This window comes from Lagenorhynchus albirostris, chromosome 11, assembly GCF_949774975.1.
Source record: "Lagenorhynchus albirostris chromosome 11, mLagAlb1.1, whole genome shotgun sequence".
Taxonomy (NCBI): domain Eukaryota; kingdom Metazoa; phylum Chordata; class Mammalia; order Artiodactyla; family Delphinidae; genus Lagenorhynchus; species Lagenorhynchus albirostris.
The window spans coordinates 6,043,538-6,068,886 of record NC_083105.1 but is presented as its reverse complement, the minus strand read 5'-3'; the positions used below and the strand labels follow the sequence as shown (position 1 = coordinate 6,068,886).

Here is a 25,349-nt window from a genome sequence, read left to right as displayed (position 1 = left end):
CATGCCAGACTTTGATGTTCTCAATGGTGCAGACTGTCTTTGAGATGTGTCCGTGTATTTTTAGAAAGCAGCATTCAAAAGTAAGTGCTTGATTTTTTTGCAGGGGGTGGGGGGTGGGGGGTGCTGTCTGTGACGGGAATGGTGAAGCTTTCTTAGTGGGCAATTAGAATCAAATTCTCTGTTATGAATGCCAGATATGCCGGCATGTCATTAATTTATACCTATAATTAGAGTAAAATTTTGCTCATTTAGATGGAATGAAAAATCTTTATTACTAAAATCTTTATTACTAAAAATCTTTATTACCAACCTTTATTAGTTGGCCCCATAGAATAATAAATGCAACTGTACTAATTTTAAAGGCTTCTCTCCATTTGTAGTGATGGAGAGAAGTATTGATATTTGCAAATACAGAGCTCACTTGGCTTGGAGGCTCTGTGGGACAGAATTGTTTGGAAATAAGGCATTGTTTTTGCTTAGCAGAAATGATCATAATGCCTAAAAAAGGTGGTATTTTAGGAAAGTGAAATCTGATGTTCATATTACTAATATCTTTAACAAATTCATTCTTCAGGGCAGTGAGTTCAGAGGCCTAAGTAGGGATGGAGGGTGGACGTGATGATCACCCCTCCCCGTGAATACTTCCAGTCCTTACCCTAAAACTCTGACAATGTGAGACTTGAGTTTGGAGTGACCCAGCTCTGGAGGGGAAAGAATGACATTTCCACACAGGGAGCTGTAGGAAGCCCCCTGGGCTGGGCCTGAGCAGAGCCAGGAGGAAGAGGGGAGGCGGGGCTGCTTTTGTGAGTATTTTGGAGTTCCTTTCTCATCTGAACTATTCTCTGGGAATGGATGGGGCATCAATTCACCTGAGAACTGAAGAGGGATGGTAGCAGTGCATTTTCTGGGAAGAAGGGAAATCTGCTTCTGGGACTGGATCAGTGGTGCTCTGTTATCGGCTGTTCAGCCCCTGGGCTGCTGGGATGGGGGTGGGAACGTGGACACTGTCCGCTCACTGGGACATGCTGAGCACCTGCTCTGTGCCAGGCTCCGTTTCAGTGCTGGGGGCACAGTGAGGACCAAGCAGCCAGGGCTCCGCTCCCCAGTGCGGACGTTCAGTGAGATTATCGGCTGATGCCAGTGACCAAGGCAGGCCCCTGGAACGCCGTCCTGCTGGGAGGTGCTCTTGCCCTAGGAAAGCCACGAAGGGCCAAAGAGGCCAGGGCAGCAGGTTGCTAGAGCTTTGAGCTAAAAAGAGCCCAGCTCAGTCCTTGGTGAAGAGACCGCAGAGAAACTCTTGTGAGGGATCTGTGATGGGCAAGAGGCCCTCAGAGAGGGTGGCCTGTGTCCAGCCTGTGGACAGTGGAGAGGCCCACTGGGGGTGGGCGTGTCACCAGCGTGCTTGGGGCGGTAGCTCCAGAGCATCCAGAAACGCCGGCAGCAGAACCAGGGAGAGGCCCGGAGCCGCGAGGTGGTGGGAGCGTCAGAGCAGCCTACCGGCTCTACATCCGCTCTTAGCCCTGCACTCCCAGCTCAGATGTGGGGAGACACTGGCCCCCTCTTAGGATCACTTAAGCCCAGGAATGATCTGGGGAAGGAGGAAGAAGGACAGTGGTAGCTGGAGCCGAGTTTAATTTGATTTTAAAAATAAAAGTGATATTATTTGCACCCTGATTGAAATGGTGCGATTCATCCCTGTTACATAAACAGAAAGCTCCGTGAGTCTCCGGTAAGATTTAAAACCAAATAACAACAAAAAACGTTCAAGTATTTAAAAAACTAGAGAACAGTCTTAAACTCTTTACGCATCGCTTAGGAGGCGAAACGAAATGCGTTTCTTACTTGCTCATCCGTCAGAACTTGGACGTGGCGAGTACAAATGGACCGGAACTCGTCCCTGGAGACGGTATTGGTCCGCATGGTGTCGAAGTTCTCAAACTCCTGGGCGATCGTTTTGTAGTGGAAGGTCACAGCTTTGTGGAGCCGGGCCAGGACCTCTTGGTTTGCCATTTCCTTGGGAGATATGGGCGGCGGGCCTTTGGGCATCTTCTCAGCCCACTCAGCAGCAGCCTGGGCAAAACAGAATGGAAAATTGATCCATTTAATAAGTAAAGAATCATCTTGGCTCCGCGTGCCTCAGCCAGGGCACGTCCTGGGAGGTCCAGCTTAGTGAGGAAGATGAAGAGGCAGGAGACAGTGTGACCCAGAGGCCCGACTGCAGGGGCAGATTTGGCGGAAGGGGAAGCCTGGGCTGACCTGCCACGGAGGAGAAGCAGAGCATGTCGGCCCCCGTGGGGCAGGGCAAGGGGCCGGGCCAGGCCTGGGGAGGGCGCACCTCTTCCCCTCGTCCCTTCACTCGTTCAGCCTGTCCTCTGGTTTGTGTAACAAGCACGCGGTGAGTGTCTGCTCTGAGCGGTAAGGGAATCAACAGGGATGTGGATCCAGACTGCTTTCATTTGCCGAACCTCAGCTTGATTAATTTACACTGCCAGCAGTTAGAATGTGAAAGGCAGTTTTGGACGGCTGCTACCGCATTGTGCTGCAGCACCGCTGTCGGCTAAGTGTCCCTTTGGGTCTGAAACTTTGAGACCCGCAGGGATTTGATCCTAATGAGCGCAGGTTCCTGCAGTTGGAGGCTGTGGGGACAACGGAGCCGCCCGCTTCAGCACCCCTCGTAGGGCAAGGACAGCCAGGTGTTGGGAGGTGCTTTCAGGGCCTGGGGGCGCTGTCCAGGGTGCTGAGAATCCCCGAGGAGGGACAGGCCCTGTCTGCACCCCAGGACAGCTTTCTGCGGGGAGGAGTGAGCCACGAGGAAAGAGGAGCAGAGGAAGGATCTTTTTACTGGATGTTTAGGCTGACGTGCTGGCAAAGGGCTCGTGGCCAGGTGAGCTGCAGGGGCCTTCAGCCCACGTTCAGCATCTCAGTGTGCATCGGCTGACGATCCGTGTGGTGGACAGACCACAGGAAGAGCAGGGAAGTTCCTTAGTGACCATCGGCAGCCCTGGAAATGACAAGGGCCTCTGTCTATCCTGGGCACTAAGGAGACTGGAGCTGGAAGGGCGAAGCCGGGGTGGGGGGCGGCTGAGTCCCCAGCCTCCTGCGAGGGCAGTGAACAGGGCCAGGGCTGCAGCCCTGATGTGCCTCTACTTGCTGCAATTAGGAAAAGGCCCCGAAGCTACACCTGTGGTCACTGCATCAGCAGGTCGGCTCCTGGAGTATGAGGACGGGATGGAGCCCCGGGGTGGGAGGGGAGACCGGGCTCCGTGAGAACCCAGGGGTAACGGAGGCATGCATGCTGCCCCCGTACCAGAGTGGATTCTCAGATACACTGGGTTTCTCCACATCAAAACCCTTCATGACTGTTAGCTAGGATAACAGTTCTTTCAAAGCACCAGCACTTTACCAGATGATCGATCTAATTCCCCCAGCCTGTATTAAAACCTGGTCACGATTCATGTTCAGCAATTCCATAGCAATATAGGTATTATATGCTACTAGCCTTCAGGACAGAGTATAATGTTACTTTATGAAATTGTATCAAACACAAGATGCTGCTGGGAATATCCCCCAAAACGTGAACATACACACACTCAGACCACAGCCCACCACATCCTTGACCACCCAAAGGTTAACAGAGGCTTTTAAACGTGTCCATTTGGAGCCATCTGTAAAGTGAATGAATGCCTTTCTTTCTTCATTCTAGAAAAAAAGTGATATTACAGACACAGCTTACACTTGTTCAAACAGTTGAAAATGCACCCCCTGTATCTAGGTAGGAGGGCCTTTCCCTAAACATCGCAAGGGGTGTTGGTGCTCAGAGAGTACAGGGACCTTTTCTGGATGGAGACTCAGTCTCGAAGTCCATCCTTACACTTGTCACACCTTTGGGGCCTGAGGAGGACGCACCCCAGGTGAACATAACTGGAGGAAGCACAGGTGGTCGTGTCCTGCAGGGGAAGGCGGGTCCCCGGTCTGAGGCCAGACTCTGCCTCTAACCGGCTATGTGACCCCGCAAGCCACTTAACCATGCTTCCCTCAGTTTCCTCATCTTTCCAGGAGGAATCAAGGCTCCCCTGAGACGGCGTGTGTGACTGCTCTTTGAAAGCGTTAACACACAAAACGAATCGGAAACACTACTGTTTTAATAACAGATATGGAAGAATTCTAACAAAGTAGGATGGGCAACCTTAAGTTAATATGCTTTAAACTCTGGAGGAAATTGAATCATTTTCGAGCAAAATATAGATTACTAAATTTAACTTAAGTAATAGGAAAGCCTGAATAGACAGGTAACCACCAAAGAAATTTAAAGAGCTCTTAAAAGATCTACCATCTATCAGTAAAAAGGTGCCAAGCCTAGATAATTTTTACATTAGTCAAATTATTCCAGATATATATAGTATTCCAGTTCATTTTATGTTACCCTAATACAAAAGTGTGATAAAGAAAACACTTGGAAAGAAAAATATAAGTCAATCTAGTTTATGGATATAAATGCAAATACATCAAAAAAAGAAAACTTTAGGAATATTTAGTGCCATATTTTAAAAGGGCCTACCAAGATCAATTAGGGTTTACTCCAAGAATAAGAATCCTTCAAGAATTAGCAAAACTTCAATTCCTTATATTAGCAAAGGTCACATATCAACAGATGGCAAAATGGCATTTAACAAAATTCGGCAGTCGCTCCTGACTAAATGGTATAGAATAGAACAGAACATATAAACCACACGGAAATAAAATGAACATCCTAAACACGAGAATATTAACAGACACTATCTGCAAATATGTTACATGGGTGAAACACTGAAGCACTTCCATTAAAGTCAGAAACAAGACAGGCACGCTCACTGTCAGTTCTGCTAGTCACATTTTTAGAGGTTCCAGCTTTTGAAATAAGACAAGATGAAATAAACAGTATAAATGTTGAAAAACAAGGTTTATCATTATTCGGGATACGATTTTACAACTAGAAAATCTCAAGACAATGAGGAAAGTGGCTGGATTCAAGTAAAAAATACCAGAAAAAACAATACTTTTTTTTAAACAGTAAATATAACTAGTTAGAAATTGCATTGTGAAAAAAAATCCACATTCACATTAATGACAAAGCTACTGAATACCTTGGGATAGATTACATCTGAAAGGCATAAGACCTATACAAAGAAAGCCATACACAGTCTACTGAAGGTTATTAAAGCAAGACTGGAATGAAAACAGACACATACTATGTTCCTGGATGTGAAGACTCTACTTCCAAAGGTAAAACCTTTCTCAAATTACAAATAAATAAGACTCTAGTAAAAATCTCAATGGCTTGGGATTGACATATACACACTAATATGCATAAAATGGATAACTAATGAGAAGCTGCTGTATAAAAAAATAAAGAAAAATTTTAAAAAAAGAAAAAATATCTCAATGGATATTTGGGGGACTCATTAGACATAGATATTAAAGTTGGTAAAGAAAAAGAAATATGTGAGATTTGCCATGAAATTTTTGGAAACGGCTAGCAATGATGTTTTTGAGCCACCAGATATAAAAACACCATAAACTTGATATAATCAGAATAATAGAATCAGAAGAGCTAGGCCCAGAATATACAAATAAATCAGTGGACACGGCTGGCTGACTCCAAGATAACCCTGGGGGAGAGAGGCCCTCCCAAGCGAAACAGAACATCCGAGTTTCACAAAGGAAAATTCTTTCTTCTCTGAGTCATCAGCTTCAAAACACAGTCCTTCTGAGGTCCCCATCTCAGCAAATGGAAATTGTCCCAGTGGCTCAGAATAGAGTCCTCTGTGACGGATCTTTCTATCACTCATACCCAAACCACCCGCAAATCCCAGGGGCTCTGCTCCCAGTGCATACCTGGAAGCTGACCGCTCTACCCTCACCCCCTGGTCCAGGCTGCCATCATCTTGCACGGATTATTGCATCAGCCTCCCTGTTTCCACCCTCAGTCTTTTAAAGTACACACACACACACACACACACACACACACACACACACACACACACACACACACACACGGGTCAGCACTTGTTCTCTGGATGGAGGGGTAAGGGAGGGCAGAGCCATAATCAAAAAGCCATAGTCATTTTCCCCTGAGGACGATCTCTTTAAAGTGCAAATCAGGTCAAGCACAACTCTCAAACGGCTTCCCATGTTGCTCAGAGTAACAGGCAGGGTGTCACAATGGCTTGCCCATGACTCTCTCTGACCTCACTCTGTGAGAGCCTCCTGCTGTGCTTCCTTCACAGCAACCTCCTTCCTGCCTCAGGGCCTTTGCACTTGCTCTTCTCGCGCTTCTCGCAGGGTTTTTATCACGTTCCCGAGTTGAACTCCAGATTCTCTCTCGCATTCCCTGCTCATTTCCATCCCACGTATGACTCTCTGATCCACCTCGTATTTACCCTAATTGTCTTTCTCATCCCAACAGAAAATAAACTTCAAGGCAAGTCTAGTCTTTTGTGCACTGCTGAATTCTTGAGTGCTTAGAAGAACCTGGCACACAGCGGGACCTTGCTATTTGTTCAAAGAAAGAGTGGATAAACAGTGTCTCCACACAGCCAATCAAATGAATGATTGCTCTGGGCAGCCACCCTGGGTCTTCTGTTAGAAAACTCTGACCTGGGGGCTTCCCTGGTGGCGCAGTGGTTAAGAGTCCGCCTGCCGATGCAGGGGACACGGGTTCGTGCCCTGGTCCAGGAAGATCTTACATGCCGCAGAGCGGCTGGGCCCGTGAGCCATGGCCACTGAGCCTGCGCATCCGGAGCCTGTGCTCCGCAACGGGAGAGGCCACAACAGTGAGAGGCTCACGTACCGCAAAAAAACAAAAAACAAACAAAAAAAACTCTGACCTGGTCATGCTGCAAAAAAAATGGAAAAGAAAATAAGATTCCACTTTTTTCTTCTAAGAAATGCAAATTTCTTGATTGACAATATCAGTGCTGGAAAAGGGGGAATAAGGTATCTGGAGCCATAAAAGTGCCTATCCTTTGACTTGGTACCTACCCTTTGAAGACCTTCCTTGAGGAAATAAACATGGAATTATCATTACAGTATTATTTACGGAATTCACAAAATTAAAAAAAAAATTAGCAACACTTTAGATGTCTAAAGTAGGAGAATGGTTAAATAAAACACAATATTTCTAGAAGATGGATGACAGTGCAGCTATTTAGAATGTTTCAAGAAATAGTTTAACAATATGGTAAAATGTTTGCAGTGCACTAAGTGGAAAGGGGCCACAAAAGGGTCCAAATGATCACACGAGCACACACACACATGCACACACGTGTATATATACACACCCCAGTACTAACGCTTGTTCTCTGGATGAGGAATAAGCGAGGGCAGAGCCAGGCAGAGGACTGGGTGGGGCTCCCAAGCCGGGAGTCTTGCCTGCCCCACGGGTCGCGGTCCTGAGGCTGCGGGGCCGGGATAGCCTGCTTGCGAGCGACGTGGAGGAACGGCTGGTCGGGGAGCCCTGCTCGGTGTGACTGCCCTGGATGTGAATCTGCCCGCTTTCCACCTATGCAGGGATCAGAGTGACACCCGGGTCACACTGAATCCCAGAGCCCTGGGGGGAGGGCGAGCATCTCTGCTGGGCGTGTGACACACGCACACGCGATGCACTTACAGAGGATGAACACTCAACGCACGCCCGAGATGACTGTATTGAGCCATCCACAGACACCCCTGGAATGTCTGCTGTGTGCCAGGCTCCTCGTTAGATGCTGGGGAGACAGAGGTAACAAATAATCCTTAAGTAGTCTTGCCTGGGTGGGGTCTGGGGGGGAAGAGAGATGAGGGCCAGTCTCACAGGTGAGCAGAGATTATAACGGGTCGTGTGCTCTTGACACAACTGATGGAAACAGCCTCCAGAGGAGGAAACCACTGAGCCAGGAGGTGAAGGAGGTACAGGTGCAAATCCTTGAAAACTGGCGCCCGGGGTGCTATTATCCTTACTCGACAAGCTGGCGGGAAGTTCAGGAGAGCAGCGCCGGCTTCCTGCACCACCAGCGCTTTCCTCAACATCCCCAAAGCCACAGCCAGAGGCCAGGCTGTGGACACCGAGAGGGAGGGGACTATGTTTGTCACAAAGGTGGTTTCGCTGCCAGTTAGAGATATTCTTTTGCTGCTTGCAAAGATAATTATTGCATGTTCACTGTAGAAACTACAAACAGGGCACAAATTGAAAACAAAGATCACTCATTACCCCGCCCCCAGCAGCACCACGGCCATCGCCTTTGTGCACAAGGGACCAGCCCTTGACCAGAAGGTCCCCAGGCCCCAGGGGACGCAGCCGCGCTGCTCCCCACCCCGTGCCACCCGGAGAAGCCTCTGGCCTCTGGAGGGTAGGGCCTCCTGGCTCTCCCATCAAGGGCAGTTGGGCTCGAGGCTGTTAGGCGCCCACATTCTGGTTCCCATCCTGCTCTCTGCAGAGCCGCTCAGCCACCACCGCCAGCCTAGCTCTGAGTGACTGGAGACGCCAGGGAAGAACAGATGGCTCCTGGTCTGGCGCTTTTGTGTCCCCAGCACTTCTCACGTGATCGTTATATCTGAATGGGGAAAAATAGTGCTTTTTCTATAACTAGAAGAAATGTTTCTCCTAATCAGAAAAGACACCACTATCTTCAGATGCAAATGTCACTTTCCAAAACTAACTACGCTTTACATAAAAGGTCCCCTCAGGATAGGAATCACAGCTGCAAGACGGAGAGGCGCCCACTTCCGTCCCCACTATTCTTTGGAGCAGGAGACGCTGGGCCTGCGTCCTCAGCGCTCCTCCCCGCAGCTCCCCATCTGACAACTGCGCACACCGGTGACTTTTCAAATGAAAAAAAAAAAAACAAAGTAGACTCTTATGCACTACGGGTCTGACCCAGTTAGAGAATGATTTACCTGTTTTGAAGGTATCTTCTCGCATTTATTCAAGGGTATTCATGGAACCTTGTTTTACTAGACAATTGTCCCTCTTGATGTCGCAGAGAAGTATGGGCCGCCTGTCCCAAAAGGAAGATTCCTGGTCCCCTTTGTGATGACACGACAGTGTTGGTGAAATACATAAAAGAAATAATGTCCCAACATATGGAGCACACAGTCATCAAAGAGCTGACTAATAACACCTCAATTTTATGGAGTTTTTCTCAGGCTCAAACGTAGCCACGTATGTCATTTAGTAAAAAGCAAGCTTTACAGTGTAATCCAGGGGTTCTGAATCCTGCCATTGCTTGGACTCACCCAAGAGGCCGCCCCAACCAGTGGGGGGTCAGAGGGAAGAAGCCCGCGTGGGAGGGGCCCGGGGGGAGGTCTGTGCAGAACTCACCCTGAGCCCACCCCTTCTGCCCCAGCTCAGGGCTCCTTGCGCCCCACAGCCCAGTGTCTCTGAGGTCGCCTTCCGCCCAGACTGGGCTGTCTCCCAGCACGCACAGTGCCGGCTGATGAACTGGGGGAGCCCTGCAGGCACAGAGCTGGGACGCCCAGCCTGTGTCCCGTCCTCCTGGCGGCTCAGGCCAGATCCACCACCATTCCGCGCCTGACACCAAACGTGAAGAAGGGGCAGACCCACCCAGCCTCGAGAGCACAGCCAGGGAGCAGCAACCCAAGTTCCGCCCGACTGGGACCCAGCAGACGTCGACCAGGGGCCAGACTGGTCAAGTGGAGGGGCCGGGCCTGGAGCGCGAGGACAGCTCGCCGTCAGCTGAGGGCTTTGGGGCTGCTCAGGGCTGAATGGAGCTCAGCTCTGCTCTTTCTTGTGACCTCAGGCAAGACGCACTCCCCTCTGCCTCACTTTCCTCACGAGAATAAAACCCAAACCGTCTCAGCTCTGCTCTTTCTTGTGACCTCAGGCAAGACGCACTCCCCTCTGCCTCACTTTCCTCACGAGAATAAAACCCAAACCGTCTCAAAGGTCAGGCCTGGGATCTCAACAAAAAAACCCTCTCAGTGCTTCGCCCAGTGCCCGGCAAGCATGGGTGGCCGTTCTTGCTGTTCCTGCCGGTTGTTTTAATAGACATCTTTGCCTGGGTCAAGAGCTCGGGCAGAGCTGGGCTGAGTCCTGGTTCCTGGCCCACGCCGGCTCTATGGTGGGTCATCAGAGGGCAGAGGCACGTGGCACCCGTTGTTGCCTGCAGGTTAAGCCAGCCTGCTGGGGAGGGAAGCCAGGTCTGAGACGTGGTCACACACCTCGAGGAGGGCCCTCCACAGGACCCAGGCTCCTGACCAGCTGCTTCGGGCCCTGCAGGCGGAGCCGGGGCTCACATTCAGGACAGCTAGGCTAGAGCCCTGCCATCTTCTGGCTGGATCTCAAGCAGTCACCTCACTTCCCTGGGCCAAGGTTCTCAGTCTGTAAGGTCGCGACAGCTACACCAGTCAGAGGGAGCTGCCCGCAAGAATCATCCCAGGAGACAGGGGACAAACAGGGAGCATCCTGTCCTCTCAGGAAGGCACTGCACCGACCTGTCCCCCATAAAGACGAATTAACCCATCTCTGCTGCAGGGAACTCATATTTGAAAGGGGTTGGGGGATCCCCAAGTAAGAAACTTGTGACCGCAACCCAGAGCTGAGAGAGTGAGCCCAGGGCAAGAACAAGCCAGAGAGGGCAGGGTGCCCCAGGGGTTCACTGACCCTGGAATTCTGGTAGCTCATATTCAGTTTTATTGTACTCTTGTTTCAACAGCTCTGTTACGGGAATGATTCCATAACAGAGCCTTCTAGTGTCCTGTCAATAAGTTACGTCCAGCCACGTTCTTGGCTGACATATAAAATCAATTTTCCATGAAATCGTATCCTAAGCAACTTCTCTAGGTAACCTGGAGGAGAGAACGTGGTAGGGAAGGGGTGGAGGGGTGGGTTGAGCTGTCAGATGATCTGGTAGGGCTGGAGACAGAGACACGCCATGTATCTGTTTGCTGGTGGCATGCTGCATTCTAGGCCCATTTCCTCAACTCCCCTGTCTCCACATCCTTTGCCATGGGACTCCGGGGTTCCTCCCACTGAAGAGCTGAGAATATTTCCCTATCCTGTGGCTTTGGATTCAGCCATATGACTGCTTTGGCCAAGGGAACGTTAGCAGGTACAACGTGACCAAAATTAAAAAGTGCTTGTGTGATCTGCAAGCCTTCCTGTGTCTGTCGTGCTGCCTTGAGAGGAGCCCACGTGACTTCGCTCTGGTCCAAGGAGCAGAAATATCCCAGTCAGGCCACCAGAGCCGAGCCAGCCCAGATCAGCCAGCCCACAAGCAAAAGCCGAACGAATGCTCACAGTCCTGGAGGTTCCGTGGTTGTTTGTTACACGGCGATAGCTGACCACTTCAGTTCTCCATTTCTAGTTAGTGAGAAATAAAAGGTACTGAGCTCAGAGTACAGAGACGAGAAGGTGGCTTTTTGGCTGTCAGTGTTCCTTGACGATGGGCACTTTGCAAAGGGACTTTGTGATACTCCTCCTGTGGGTGTCCAAGGTGGCAGTCACCTGGCTGGGACAACATGGTTTAGCAAGGTCCATTCCAGCTGTCAGATTAGAAACATGTTAGTATATCAGTCTAACTATTATGAAGGTTATAATTAGCTAATCAGACTGCATGATTCTTCTACTAAGTTTTGTTCTGAATACTTAGGGATTCAATTATACAGTTTTTCCCATGATTCCTTACCGGAGGAAAAAAAAACAATCCCAAAACTTCATACAGAATAAGAATACAGCAGGTAGCAAAAACTCCTAATTAGAAATACTCAGTAATGAATTCCTCTACTTCCTTTTAAAGAACAGTATAATTACTTCTAAGAATTGAAAAATTGCTTCATTTGATCAAATATTTTGATTAGCAAAGAAATTAATTGCACTGTATCTTCATTTGTATTTACAGTGAATTAATGAATGCTAAAAATAACAACAGCAGCAAAACTGCCTGTCAAAAAAAAAGATAAAACATTAAAAAAAATCCAGTTGAGAATAAAGTGAAAGCTCTGTGTGCAGACGTGCCGCTACAGACGCCTCCCGCCGGATCAAGGAACCAACTTTTGCGACTCCCAGAGCCCAGCACGCACGAGGCCAAGGGTAGACGCTCGTCTGTCGGGAGGTCTGGAGGCCTTAGTGGTCGATGAATCGGCCTCAGCGATCCAGAATGCTGTCTGCAGATTCAAAAGGGTGACACCAGAACTGCAGGCACAACCCCAGTTTCCCGGTGGCGTGACCGCTGCCCACGCTGGGATCTCTGACCACGGAGGGGTTCCTTCTAGGCAATGCATGAAGGCAGATCTGGAGATTCCAGGTTCCTTTTCCTTTGGAAAGGCTACAATCAAGTCAAGCTTCAAGTCAACTGAACCAAGGCTAACTGACACCCAGTCCTGGTGGCCGTCCTTCCCTGTGTCTCCTTCACCCAGGCGCTGGGCTGGGGCGTTGCAGAAGTTTCTCTAATCCTCCCATTGCCCTTCGAGGCAGCCATGGTTCTCCCTATTTCTAGACAAAGTAAGTGGGTCAGGACTCGGCCCAGTCCCCAGGCTATTCCCCTGTGAGCTGATGACTTCAGAGCTGTGCTCTCCCATCCTTCCATGATCCCAGCCCCACCACACGCACAAGTACAGAGCCCACCCAAGAGAGGAATATGCGAATTCATCAGCACTGACTGAGGGCCTACCGCGTGCCAGGCTCCATGCCAGGCACGGGCAATAGAGCAGTGAACGGCAGAGACAAACCCCTGCCTTGGAGAAGCTGATGCTTTGAGATGCCCATGGAGGCAAGCATGGGGGAGACCCACCCTAACAGCCCTGCTCCTTGGCCTCCCTCGCAGATCCTCTGCCCCCGGCCTCTCAGCCCACCTGACCCATGCTCTAGCCATGCCCAAAGTACACGTTTCCCATCTTGGGTCTCTGCACATGCTGTCCTTATGCCCGGGAAGCCTGGTCTCCCGGCGTCCAGACACGGTGTAAGCTCATCAGAGAGCTGATTATGCCGTCTCTGCCCCTGACCATGCAGACTTAGGTCCTCCCCCTTCGGCTCTCCGAGCTGACTCCCACCATACAGCTCGACATTCACAAAGGATCCATCCGACACCTCTGCACACACCCCGTGCACAAATCCTTTGGTAGCACGAAATTGCCACAAAATGCTGAGAAGTAGAGGAAACATTTAAGCTACGCCTTCAACCCTTTAATGTTCAAGAAACTCATGGCTGAATTCATGTATGAAACTATGAGACGAATTCTTCCACGCAAATAAATTACACACCGTATAATCACATCATTACTAAATATTATACAATAACCACGCACTCACTGAAGTAGGATAGAATAAAAACTAATAATGCAAACATTTGGTGTTTGCTATGTTCGGTACCATGCAAAGCTCTTTCTGCATTAACTCGCTTCATCCAAACACCAATCCTGTGGGCGGGACACTCGAGACAGCTCCCACTGACGGCAGGAAGCTGAGAGCAGGGGCCTGGCTCTGGTCTGCACTCTAATCCCAGCTCTGGCACTTCTAGCTGTGTGACCGGGAACGGATGCTGTGGCCTCTCTGTTCCTCGGTCTCCCGATCCTTAAAAGGGATCTTAGGAGGGTTAGCTGAGTTAATTTGGGTAAAGTGCCTAGAACAGGGCCTGGCTCACAGCACGTGCCCAATGCGTACTAGCCAGCGTTTGGATGCTGGTGTCTGACTGTGGGTGACAAGGAGATGACGGTAACTGGCTGGGCGACATCACTAGGTAGGCCAGGGTCTGGTACACGCTGCCACACATGTGCTGCATGTGGGAAGGTAAGATTCTGCCAGTCAAACGGGGCAGCTAAAGCCAGAACGTGAGAGCTCACCTCCAAGCGAGACATGCAGGTATGTGGTAACAATTAAGAAACTGGTGCTGTCTGCAGCCTGGATTTGCTCTGCGAGGCTTGTTCGGAACAATGACTTCTTGGATTGACTCCTGGCTTCCTGATATGGTCGTGACCTTGTAGAATCAACGGTACAGCTCAACTCTGATGTTTAATTGACCCAAACATTGGCAATTGAATTAGACTGCAAATCAGACTGCCATGGCCCTGGAGGGGGTCTGCGGGCAGGGGCTGTGTCACAGTCCGCTTATTTTGAACATGTAGAGAGCCTGTACATGAACACCCTATACGTGAATACCCTATACATGAATACCCTATACGTGAATACCCTCATGTATTCCCACTGAGGGTAGGCATCAAGAGAGATCGCCAGCCCAGATTCGAGGGGAGTGCTGGCGAAAGCATCTGGAGAATGCGAGAGTGAGTGACAAATACAAGGTGGGACATCGGAGGAGCTGTACGGCATTCCCCAGAGACGGGCTGAGGCCCGGCCCTGCTGGCGCTGTACAGGGGTCAGGTGGAAGCAAGCCTGGCACGGCCCCCTTTGCTTTTCTGCAAGAGGCGTGGAAACCAGGTGGCCGAGCCCTGTCCTAATTCTGGCAAGGGCCCATCTGGCAGCTGCTAGAGAGGTAGGTGCCCAGTCCCTCGACTGTCCATACCCCTGGAGGCTGGGGAAGACGGGGGGACTTCTACTCCTTCTGACTGGAGGCTCCATATCCAGATGGGGCCCAGGATGCATGGGTGCTTCGACGCGCTCAGATTTGAGAGAAGCGTGTTAACCTCACGAGAATGGCGACGCGTCATGCTGGCTGTGGTCAGGTAACTTGAGCAGGTTGGCCCCTAACTGCTCCTCTGGTGCGATGATGTCATTTTCATACAGGGCGGTGGTTGACAATATTCCTTTTCCTTTAGCTCAGGCACGGCGGGCCCAGCAGCCCCCCACCCTGCACTGTCACCAAGGCCACCGCAAGTGTCCAAGCGGCCTGTGTTATCCCTCCCACCCTGCCATATACTCAACCGTCTCCAGGACAGCAGGTAGTAATTATCCCATTGGCAGGTGGAAAGTGAGTGAAATTTAGGGGAAACATTCAAAAATCACCGAAACTGTATCAAGAGGACTTAGCCTTTCTCGCCATCAGAGGCAAGAGTAAATAACGGGAATGACATTTCTCAATAATTTCCTTAATCTATTTCCAATAACCTTCGAGGCTTTTCCTGAAAAGGAAATGTCCCCATTCTTTATAATGTTCATTAAAAATACATGGACACCATTATGTTTACAATAAAAAGAAAGATAAATCAAAGTAGCACTGTTGGCAACTAATATAAATGTGATGTTTATAAAAGATTACAAACATTTTGATGTGCTTTACGGTCTCTTGTTCAATTGAAAACTACAATCTTAAATTCTCTCTCGGAAAAAAATCATCTTCAAGTTACTCAACATCTCACTGGATGACTTTAAAGACAATATATTATAAACACAAGGTAAGGACAGATCTCATTGGCTCTGTGTTAGCTAGAATGTGACAAAATAATTACTCTGCATTGAATAAGGATGCGTTTTGTTAAAAAAAATTCCATTATTTCCATGATAATAAAGTAGAAAGATTTTATATGGGTTTCTACCGTGTCTTTTAAAAATTCTATTTCTGCTCTGAGCATTATTTTATATTCACGGAAGACACTGAAATTGCACTTTAAGACTTAAAAGAAATGTTAAACAGGAATGATTTCTAAAAACAAGTAGTGATACTCTATATAGTTTGCACGTAGCATTTTGAATGTAAAATGTTTTTCCCAGAAGTGAAAAAGAGGTATTTGCTGAGGGCAGACATTCAGGTAATGTTTTCACCTCGTTTGTGAGAATCTTATGAAAAAGGTGTTACTGCTGACGTCCAGAGCTTGTCTTGTTTTTTCTTTTTTACTCTTCAACCAAGGCTCTGGTAGCATTTCAGTTTTAATACCTCGTTCCTCTTCTTTTGTGCCACCTGAGCTAGTGTTTCTTGTCCTGACTCGGGTGTGATGCTCCCGGTGGCACCAGGCATGCCCTTTGCTCCTGTCTGCAGAGCCTGACGGAGTCTCGTCGTCCACAGCTCCCCGGCCTCCAGGCCGAGCTCGGTGTCCCAAGAGTGACGTGCGGTCCACGCGCTGAGCCGACGGTGCGCGGTTGATCTGCGCCAGCCCGTGACCCCCACTTTGAGAAACGCTTCAGTGGGGCCGCGGAAAGAGCAAGCAGCCAAAAAGCCAGGGCCGAGCCACACGCCAGGGCCGATCCGCACGCCAGGATCTGAAAGTAACGCGGCACCTGTTCTGAAAGCAGCCGAGACGCTTTTCCCCTGCTGTGCGTGATGGACACGCGAGACACAGATCAATACGAGTTTTGGGGGGCAGACTTAGCGGTGCACCCCGACTGAGAACCGGATCATGAGCAGGGCTAAAATCGTCATCTTTGTGCGCTCCATCTCCTCAAGCCTTACGGGACTCCTTAGCTACCTTTCCAGCTGTCCCTGTTCCAAGAACGGATTCGGTTTGGCTGGCGATTATTCACAGCGAACTTCCTTTGCAGAAGAGGTCCCGACTGCCTTAATTACATTTTGGTAATCTCCTTTTAATTACTTGCCGCCATGCATCCCCTAGAGGAAGGGATGGCTGATGTATTTAATGAGCTCGAGGAGGATGCATTAACTCTTCCTATTGTTTGTGACTTCTTTTCCTTCTATTAAGAACATCAACTCAGGACTAAACTTCCAGAACCATCACTATGTACACGGTCACGGCTCTCACACAGCCACTTTGCCATCTCAGCCCCCCTTGAGGAAGCTGACCCAGGTCCCTGCTCAGAAGTCTTAAGGAGTCTCCTGCCGCTCAGAGAAAGGGACCTGAACTCCGGAGCGAGGGACGCAGGGCCCCGGTGGTCGGCCCCTACTGCCCTCCTCCCTCTTCAAAAAAACGGGGCAAAAGAAACCCCCAATGCACCCTGAACAGCATGGTCGCCCCACACTGAGGCTTCACACCCCACGTCCTTTCAAGCTGGAAGTCCCAACCTCAACTTGTCCTTCCGGTAAAGGCACCTCTGCTCAAGCACTGGCTTCTCAGCAGGACTTCCCACCCCCAGGCCGGTGTGGGGCTGATGCCACTTAGTCCCAAGCACCCACTGCACATGGACAGCGAAAGCGGGGGGTGAGGGCAAACAGTGGGCCAGTCTGTGCCACCTCTGAGTCCCCGCTGCCCCGCCAGCCTCCATGTCCCCTCCTGTCTCGAAACACATCTCCCACCGTCATTCACGTTGCAATTAATCCTAGAACCTCCTCGCAAGGACGTTCAGCAAAGTGCTTCCAGAGGCAAAGGGGACTTTGAGAAGAAATCAGGTAGGACGAATGTCAGGGGAAGCGCGTGGCAACGTTTGAAGCTTTGGAGACGTTCGCCCCTGGTTCCGGGAACTCAAGGGTCGGCAGAGATGCTCACAGTGACTGTGAGTGAGGACGAGCCGTGTCCTCTGCCTGCAGGCTGTGTGACCTCTGGACACAGCCCGTCAAGATTCAGCGTGGCCAGTGGAGTCCTCCAGTGGGAGCCGCTGGAAGGGTTTGGGCACGTACTTATAGGTGCTCGGCAAGGACACTCCACAGTAGTTAGAACTCGGAACACTGGAAGTCGCTTCAAGACCAACGACGGGGCATCGGCGAAGCCAATGAAGCTGATTGCTGACCCAGGACACCTGTCTTCCCGCTCCCTTCCCCATTCAAAGGCCCAAAGCCTGGGCCACTCCTGACTCATTCTCTCACCTTCCCCTTTCCAAATGTATCCAGAAGCAGCTACGCCAGCAGCATCCCTCCCCAGGGTGCGCCCGCCTCCCTACTGGCTCTGGGCGCCCCCGGGTGCCCTCCCCGAGCCTTCCCCACCCGGTGTCCACCGTGACTTCTCTAAAATGTTAGTTGGTCATGGTCACGACGCTCCTCTCCCCACACCTTCCCTGGGTCTCCATGTTATTCAGAGTCGAAGTGAGCTACACGGCCACCCCCCTCATCCATCCCTCCCGCCCACCCAGGCAGCCACACCTCAAGCCCCGAGGGCTCCCTCCTGCTGGGTCTCTGCAGGGTTGTGCTCCCACAGCCCCTCCCTAGAGGTCACTGAGTCCCTCCCTGCCCTCCGCTGGGTCTCGGCTCAGACGTCCGCTTCGCACTGGGCTACCCTTCTGTCTGGGTTTATTTTATCCCACAGCACATACTGGCTTCTGACATCTGGTACATATTCTCATCTCTCGTCCGTCTCCCTCGCTAGAACGCAGGCCCCTGGCTGACCTCAGGACCCGCTCAGTGCTGGGTACACAGCGGGCGCACAGGAAATGCTGGCTGATGGACAGAGTGACTGGGATGGTACACATCCACCCCACTTTGTCTCTAAAGCAAAGTGATTTGCGTTAGAGACAAATCACTGACGTGGAAATGCCCGCGATATCACAGGAAGTGAAAAGGCAGCTCCAGAGGGACATGCAGGGGTCCCAGAGGAGGAGCTGGGCAGCTGGGGTGGGAAAGCCGAGCCCTCTCTCCTACCTGGGGGTGGTTAGGGAATGGAGGGGAGGGGAGGTGCTGAGAGACAGCAAGGTGCAGTTGGAGAAACAACAGGGGCTTACAGTGGCTGTCTTTGGGAAGCAGGACTGCGGTGAACAGTTGATCAAGTGATCTCTGCTTTTAAATCTTTTGCAACAATTCAATTTTATTTCTATATGGGCATATATCACCTTGATACAAATAATAAACGTTTGTTTAAAAAAGAGTCTTGGGACTTCCCTGGTGGTGCAGTGGTTAAGAATCCGCCTGCCAGTGCAGGGGACATGGGGTCGATTCCTGGTCGGGGAAGATCCCACAGGCCACGCAGCAATTAAACCCGTGCGCCACAACTACTGAGCCTGTGTGTCGCCAACAGAGCCTGCAAGTAGCTCACAACTACTGAGCCTGCGCGCCTAGAGCCCGTGCTCCGCGACGAAGAGTAGCCCCCATTCACCACAACTAGAGAAAGCCCGGGCACAGCAACGAAGACCCAACGCAGCCAAAACATAAATAAATTAATTAAAATTAATAAAAAATAATAAAATAAAAATTTAAAGTTCAAAGAAAAATAAATTTAAAAATATTAAAGAGTCTTTTAAGAGTTGCGAGAATCCCCAACCACCCCCTAATTCAGCAGCATATACTCTCTGTCCTTGACCTCACCCCCAAAGGATATCTGTATAAAAAAGAGGATTAGAGATAAATATACCAACATGTTAACACTGTTTGTCCCTAGGGCTGACTTTAATTCTCTCCTTCAAAATGACTGGTATATTCCTAATCATGTAAAATGGACACAGATTACTTCTACAAATATTAGCTTAAACCATATGAAATTGTCAATATTCAATCATTTAGGACTCTAAAAATGGTGATTTCATATGATTCAACCTACTAGAAAAAATTATTTTTTAAAAATGGGACTGCTTTCAAGATCAATAAAAGTATTCCTATCCTTTGAGCCCAGTTATTTTATTTCTTGGATTCTTTCTTTAGGAAGAAGGTCCAAAATGTGTACATAGACTTGCATACAAAGTGTTCATGGCCCAGCAAATTACAGTGGCGAAAGCTGGAAAAAACCCAAAACGCTTAAAACTAAGGAGTTGATGGAATGTTATGCAGACATTTTAACTCATGTTTGGAAGAACTTTAAGTGACTTGGTGGAATTTAATGTTAAAGGAAAAACAGCAAGATACATGATTATATCTAAAATGTTATCTCCACTATGTAAAAACACGCATTACATCTGTACACTCATGTTCATGGCGGCATTATTCACAGGACCGTAGCTAAAACGTGGAAGCAACCCAAGTGTTCACTGGATAGGATAGAAATAGATGTATCCATAGATCAATGGATACACAAAACATGGTCTATCCATACAGTGGAGTATTATGAGACTTAAAAAGGAAGGAGTTCTGACCGTGCTACAAGAGTATAAACCCTGAAGACATTACGCTCAGTAAAATAAGCCAGACACAAAAGGACAAGTACCGCAGGTTTCACTCGTCTGAGGCACCTGGAGTAATCAAATTCCTAGAGAAAGTAGAACGGGGGGTGCCAGGGGCTGGGGAGTTAGTGTTTAATGGGGACAGGGTTTCAGTTTTGCAAGACGAAGAGAGTTCTGCAGGTGGAGGGTGGTGATGATTACACAGCAACGTGAATGGACTTCATGCCACTGAGCTGTGCATTAATTTAAAAAGGGTTAAGATGGCAAACTTTATGGTTTGGGGGTAAATGCATTAAAAATAGACGAAGAAGCTCTCCGAGGCAGCGTGGCCCTTGGGAAGAAGACAGCTCTGAAGCTGAACTGCCTGGCGTCCACTCCAGCTGCAGAGGCAGGTACCTGACTTTGGGACCCACGTGTTCCACCTGTATCCCCTCCCTCATCCGGGCAGCAAACCAGGTGAGCAAATGCCAGGGGGAGGGCCCAGAGCTCAGCAGGTCTCACTAAACCGTATGGAGGTTGTTCCTATCATCACACCATCATCACACCATCATCACAGGGTTAAACGACTATCTTCTTTTTTTTACACTTTCCTGTATTTTCCAAATTTTTCACAATATGTATTTCTTTTAAAATCAGAAAAAAAAGTATAATTCACATAAAAATAGTGACAGTTCCCACAGACAAAGAGAAAAGACAAGTCACAGACCAGGAGAAGACACTTGCAACGCCCATACCAACAAAGGAGTGGAATCCTTTCAGGCAGTTCTCAGACGAGGGAGCCTGGATGGCTGATAACATTTGAAAGCCTTGGCAGAAATGAAACTCCCGATAACACCAAGGGCTCCGGGATGCGGTGCGTCAGCAGCCCTCCCACGTGGCTGGCGGGAGCGTGCGCTGACTGACAGGTGCAGCCACCGTGGCGGTGTCTGTGGAGTTCAACTTGTGCCCCCGCCCCCTCCCGCAGCCGTTCCACGCAGAGTGACCCCGAGTGTGCAAAGGACACAGTCACAGAAGGCTGACCGTGCCCTGCTCGTAACGGAGAAAACCGCAAACCGCCTGTATGCCATTAGCAGGACGACGACTGAACGGAGTTTGTTCATTCAATAGCATATATTCATTTATCATTTAATTGGCTAATTTTATGGCAGCTTGAGCGAGTGAACTAAAGCCAACGTAGCAACACGGACCAATCTTAAATTCATGATATTAAGCGAGAAAAACACAAGTGCCGAAGACAGAATTTGACACAATATCATATATATAAAGTTTTGAAACAGGCAACAAAACAGTATATTTTGTTAGGAAACGTCCATCTAAATGGCAGAGATGAAAATGCTCACACGCCCAGAGGAGACGGCACAGCCTTCAGAGACCTGGAGTCGGGAGCCAGGCTCCTGGGGCCACAAGCCAGCTCTACTGCCACCGTCGGGGTGACTGTGCGCAATGACTTGCGTGTGCCCCAGTCCTCGTCTATAAGATGGGAGATTACTAGCACGTGCCTCGTAGTGACAGCAAAAGAATTAGACCCGTTAATATCTGTAGAGGACTAAGAATGGTGCCTTGCCCTCAGGAAGCACTATACTGAGTTTGCTGCTGTTATTATTACTACAGTGAGTCTCAGACCTTAAAAACGCTCATGCCATTTGCTCTAGCAATCTCGTTTCCAAGAATGTATCCCAGATAAGCGATCAAGGATTTATGAACTCGGGTGTTCACTATATACAAAAGTGTGCAATTGGAAATTACCCCAGTGGCCAGCTACAGGAGGACAGTTAAATACGTTTCAGCACAAGCCTGTTGTGACTTAGCTGCTGCACTATTTTTGGATTTTTCCTATTTGTTTTCATCTCCCTTTCCATGGCGGCAGGTACACCTGTGTGTCCATTCTCACTCAGCACAGAATGGTGACCAAAGAAATCCAAGTTGGCTGAAACTAGATTGTAATTGGCGCTAATGCTGTAGGTCCAGTTACATTCAGAAATGGAGAAACAGCCTCAGAAGGAACAGCTCGTGCTGCCAGAGAAGTGGTCCCGGGAAGGAACGAGAGCCCTGTGGTCAGCCACCACCCTCCTCCAGGAAGCCCTCTTAGACTTCCCCCAGGACTCTACTAACTCCATGATTACCCCTACCTCAGGCTTGGCTGACACATGGCCCAGGGCCTGACACATAGTGGGTCCTCAACAAATGTCTCCCAAGTGGGTCCCAATTCCCCCATTGCTGGTTCAGGGCCTGACGTGTAGTGGCCTCACTTCTCTCGACACTAGGTCATCTACAGGGATCTAAGATTCTTAGAACTCATTAAAACAACCAGACAAAAGCAGGCTCTCCTAAACTTCTTTGAAAATAAACAAAATAATAGAATAGAATAGAATAACTTTCTAATGAATTAAAGGATACATATTTACCTTCTAACACTAAGTAGAATTTATATCAATTTTTCATTTAGAATGAGCTAATTAACTGAGGTGATGGCCAATTTATCTGTTGTGGTTTTAATCAATTATCTATTTTGCAAACACTAATTTTAGCCCATTTTCAAAAAGAAATGCTTATGTGCTGCATACATTCTTACCTCCTCAAGGTAACTGTTGAAGTTCTGGAGAAAATATTTCCAATTTATATACGGGGTGAGATGAATTCTTAGTTTTCTCAAAAAATAATGATACTGGGTATCTGTTAGTTTGTAACAGAAATCCTTAAGAACTTGTCCAAAATCCGAAGCCTTTACAAACCCAGTGTCCTCTTTATCCAGTGCAGAAAATGCCTACAATTAAAAAAAAAAAAAGGCAGATGTTACTGTTAAGTGAATATTTCAAAAATATTTTTCTTAAGTATTGCTTTTCTGAATGCAAACGAAATCAAATGAACGTGAGTCCCCTGCAGATTCTAAATTACTAAATAAACGCACGAGGACTGAAGACAGACAGGTAGGATGTGCACCCCGTCTGAGAGTTGACGTGTTGTTGAGGAAACTTGCCTTAGTCCCTCCTCTTTGGATACGAAGACGAAGAGGTGTGAAAGAGGAGCCCCGGTCCTCGCAGGTCCCGAGGAGGCTCTGAGGCACGAAGGCACTTGCCCGAGGTCTCTGCATCATTAAATTCTACTCCCCAGTGAATCACCTGTGAGTGAGAAGCTCAGGTGCTACCCCACTGCGTCCAGGTGTGGGGCAGGGGTCTCACGATAGGAGTCTGACGTGGGAAGCGGCCAGGAGGAGGAGTGAGGGACTGCCCCATCCCACCCACACCCCAGGGCATGAACACCGAGGCTCTGTCTTTTACGGTGGGGGAGACCCCCCTGCCCGCGCCTGTGCAGAGGGGCTGGGGCAGCCGGCGCCAGCCCAGCAGTAAAGCAGTCAAACCGAAGTGCAAACATTTGCTATAAAAAGAAAGCACATTTTTTCCCATCTGTTGAAACAAAATCATTCATTTCTATTGCACTAGAAAATCCGTATCAAGGGGTAAGTTAAGATCTTAGTTTTTTAAGAAAGAATTTAACGTGCTTGCAGACCCAAGCCCAAATCCCCTTGCGGTTAATTCTCACTCAGGACTAACTGGGCACACCCCACCCGTCCACAAGGTGTTATACAGGTAACCAAGTTAACCTTAATACTGTCTGGCTTCAAGCTTTCATGTAGCCTGTATAGATACGACACAGCCAGGTACAGTGGAAAACCTCTGGCTGCACAGCCAGGTGGTAGACTCTGAACCCTGGCTGTGTCGCCCACCATAAACCCTTAACCTCTCTGAGCTTAACTTCATCGGTATAAAAAGAGGGACAACAGAACTCGTGTTGGCCCAAGTTTTACTATGGCAACCTGAAGATGCGCCTGTCCAGGTACCGGGTGCACAGTGGATCTCGGCATATGTTCAGGAGAATGGCGGTCAACATGAAGGGAGCTGATCGAGCATTCTGTTCCGAGGGCGTTAGAAGGTGCTGCGGTGCCGCAAGGCTCAGTGGACCTAAGGGCTGAGCTGGGGTCCGGCTCGCTGTGGCCACGGGACCTGCACTTCCCTGGGGCTGTGTGGCTTCCCCGTGTGTCAGTCCAGCCTGACAAGCCAAGGGGTGGGTGGAAGAATCAAATATGCCAAGGCTTAGGGATCTATAAAACTCTACATAAATATGAGGTATTGCTGTGTCATTTCAGAAACAAGACGCTGCACTGAGACGTGTCTCCAGTGACACAAGGAGCTGCATCATGTGTCTGGTACCCTTTCCGACAGCCATCCTCAGACATCGTCATTCCCTCCTCGCCCCGCTGCCCCAAATGCCCTCCCCCTCCAGGCCACCTGCCAGTCTCTTGGCCAGAGAATCTCACTCTCTTGCTTAAAACCTCGTCTCCTAAGGAGTATTTCTCAGAAATGAGAACCGTGGTTCCTCCCACAGGTTCTATGGACCTCAGTCTGAGAAACATCCCGATAGATGTGACGTGGTACCACCCTAAACTGGAACGGGGCAGAGCCAGCCTGCGAATGGATGTATTTGGCCCGCACGGTGCTTTTGACGAATCTGAAGCACGTGCTGACATTTAGAAGTCAGGAGGCTTCACAGCTTCTCAGGAAAAATACAAAGATCTAGCAGAGCGGGGACCATTTTTCAGCTCAGCAGCAGTCGGCAGGGGCTGGGGAGGAGCTGCACTCTACACAGGGCTGTGCCTCTGGCCTGCTGTGGCCGCGGCCTGGCCCCTTCATCACTTTTGTACTTCTGGTCCCTGTGCCCATCCGAGTTTGCAGTCCTCACGCGGTGACCACTGGGCCAGGACAACCTGGTGTCGAAAGGGGTACAGATGGTCTTTCTAGATGGCCCGCAATGTGTTCATACTAATTTTTCTTTGATCTTTAGATAGTCATTAAAATAAAGACACAGAAAAAAAAATAAAAAATAAAAAAAAATAAAGACACAGATATGCTAAATCCTCACAGAGAATTCCTGCATGCAAACAATGTCTGCTGTCGGGAGGAAGGCCAGGCTCGCCGGCATTCCAGAACGTTCACGAGCTGGCTGGGCTGCCCTGCCTTTCTCCTTGTCTCCCACTGAAACTTGGACTGCAGGGCCCAGCTTGCCTCCCGGTGCTGAGAGGATGCAGGCCTTCAGCGAGGTGGGCCTCGGTGTCAGCGTGGGGCTGAGGGTCTGCATGTGGCAGACACAGAGGCAACCCTGCTGGGACTGTGCTGTCTGGACAGCACGCGCCCAGCATCACCCGGGAGGCCCTGTGTTCACCGTCTCATTAGGCTGCAAGGCCTGTCCTCTGCACACAGCATCTCTCTTCCCATGGCTGCTGCAGGGGGAACTCATGTGGGGACCCGCAAAGGGGACCAGCACCTGGTGGGGAGCGCGGCCCGAGTACTGTCTTCCGAGGATGGGCCCCGCAGTGCCATGCCCATGTACACCGGGTCTCGGCACGCCGCCCCGGGGTCACACAGACGTCAGCCTAAATGTCAGTGTACTCGGGGGACCCCGTTCTTACACCCCCTGCCCTGGGCTCCCAGTCACGGTGAGGCTTTGTGCCACTGCCTGG

General features: G+C 49.5%; 1 protein-coding gene across 1 annotated transcript in view; it reads right to left on the bottom strand.

Moving 5' to 3' along the window:
* Positions 1 to 25,349, bottom strand: part of EFCAB6 (EF-hand calcium binding domain 6) — a 227,724-nt gene that overhangs the window by 16,582 nt on the left and 185,793 nt on the right. Inside the window, 2 exon segments of the mRNA XM_060164691.1 lie at positions 1,843 to 2,070; positions 22,407 to 22,598. Coding sequence (XP_060020674.1) covers positions 1,843 to 2,070; positions 22,407 to 22,598 — 420 coding nt within the window.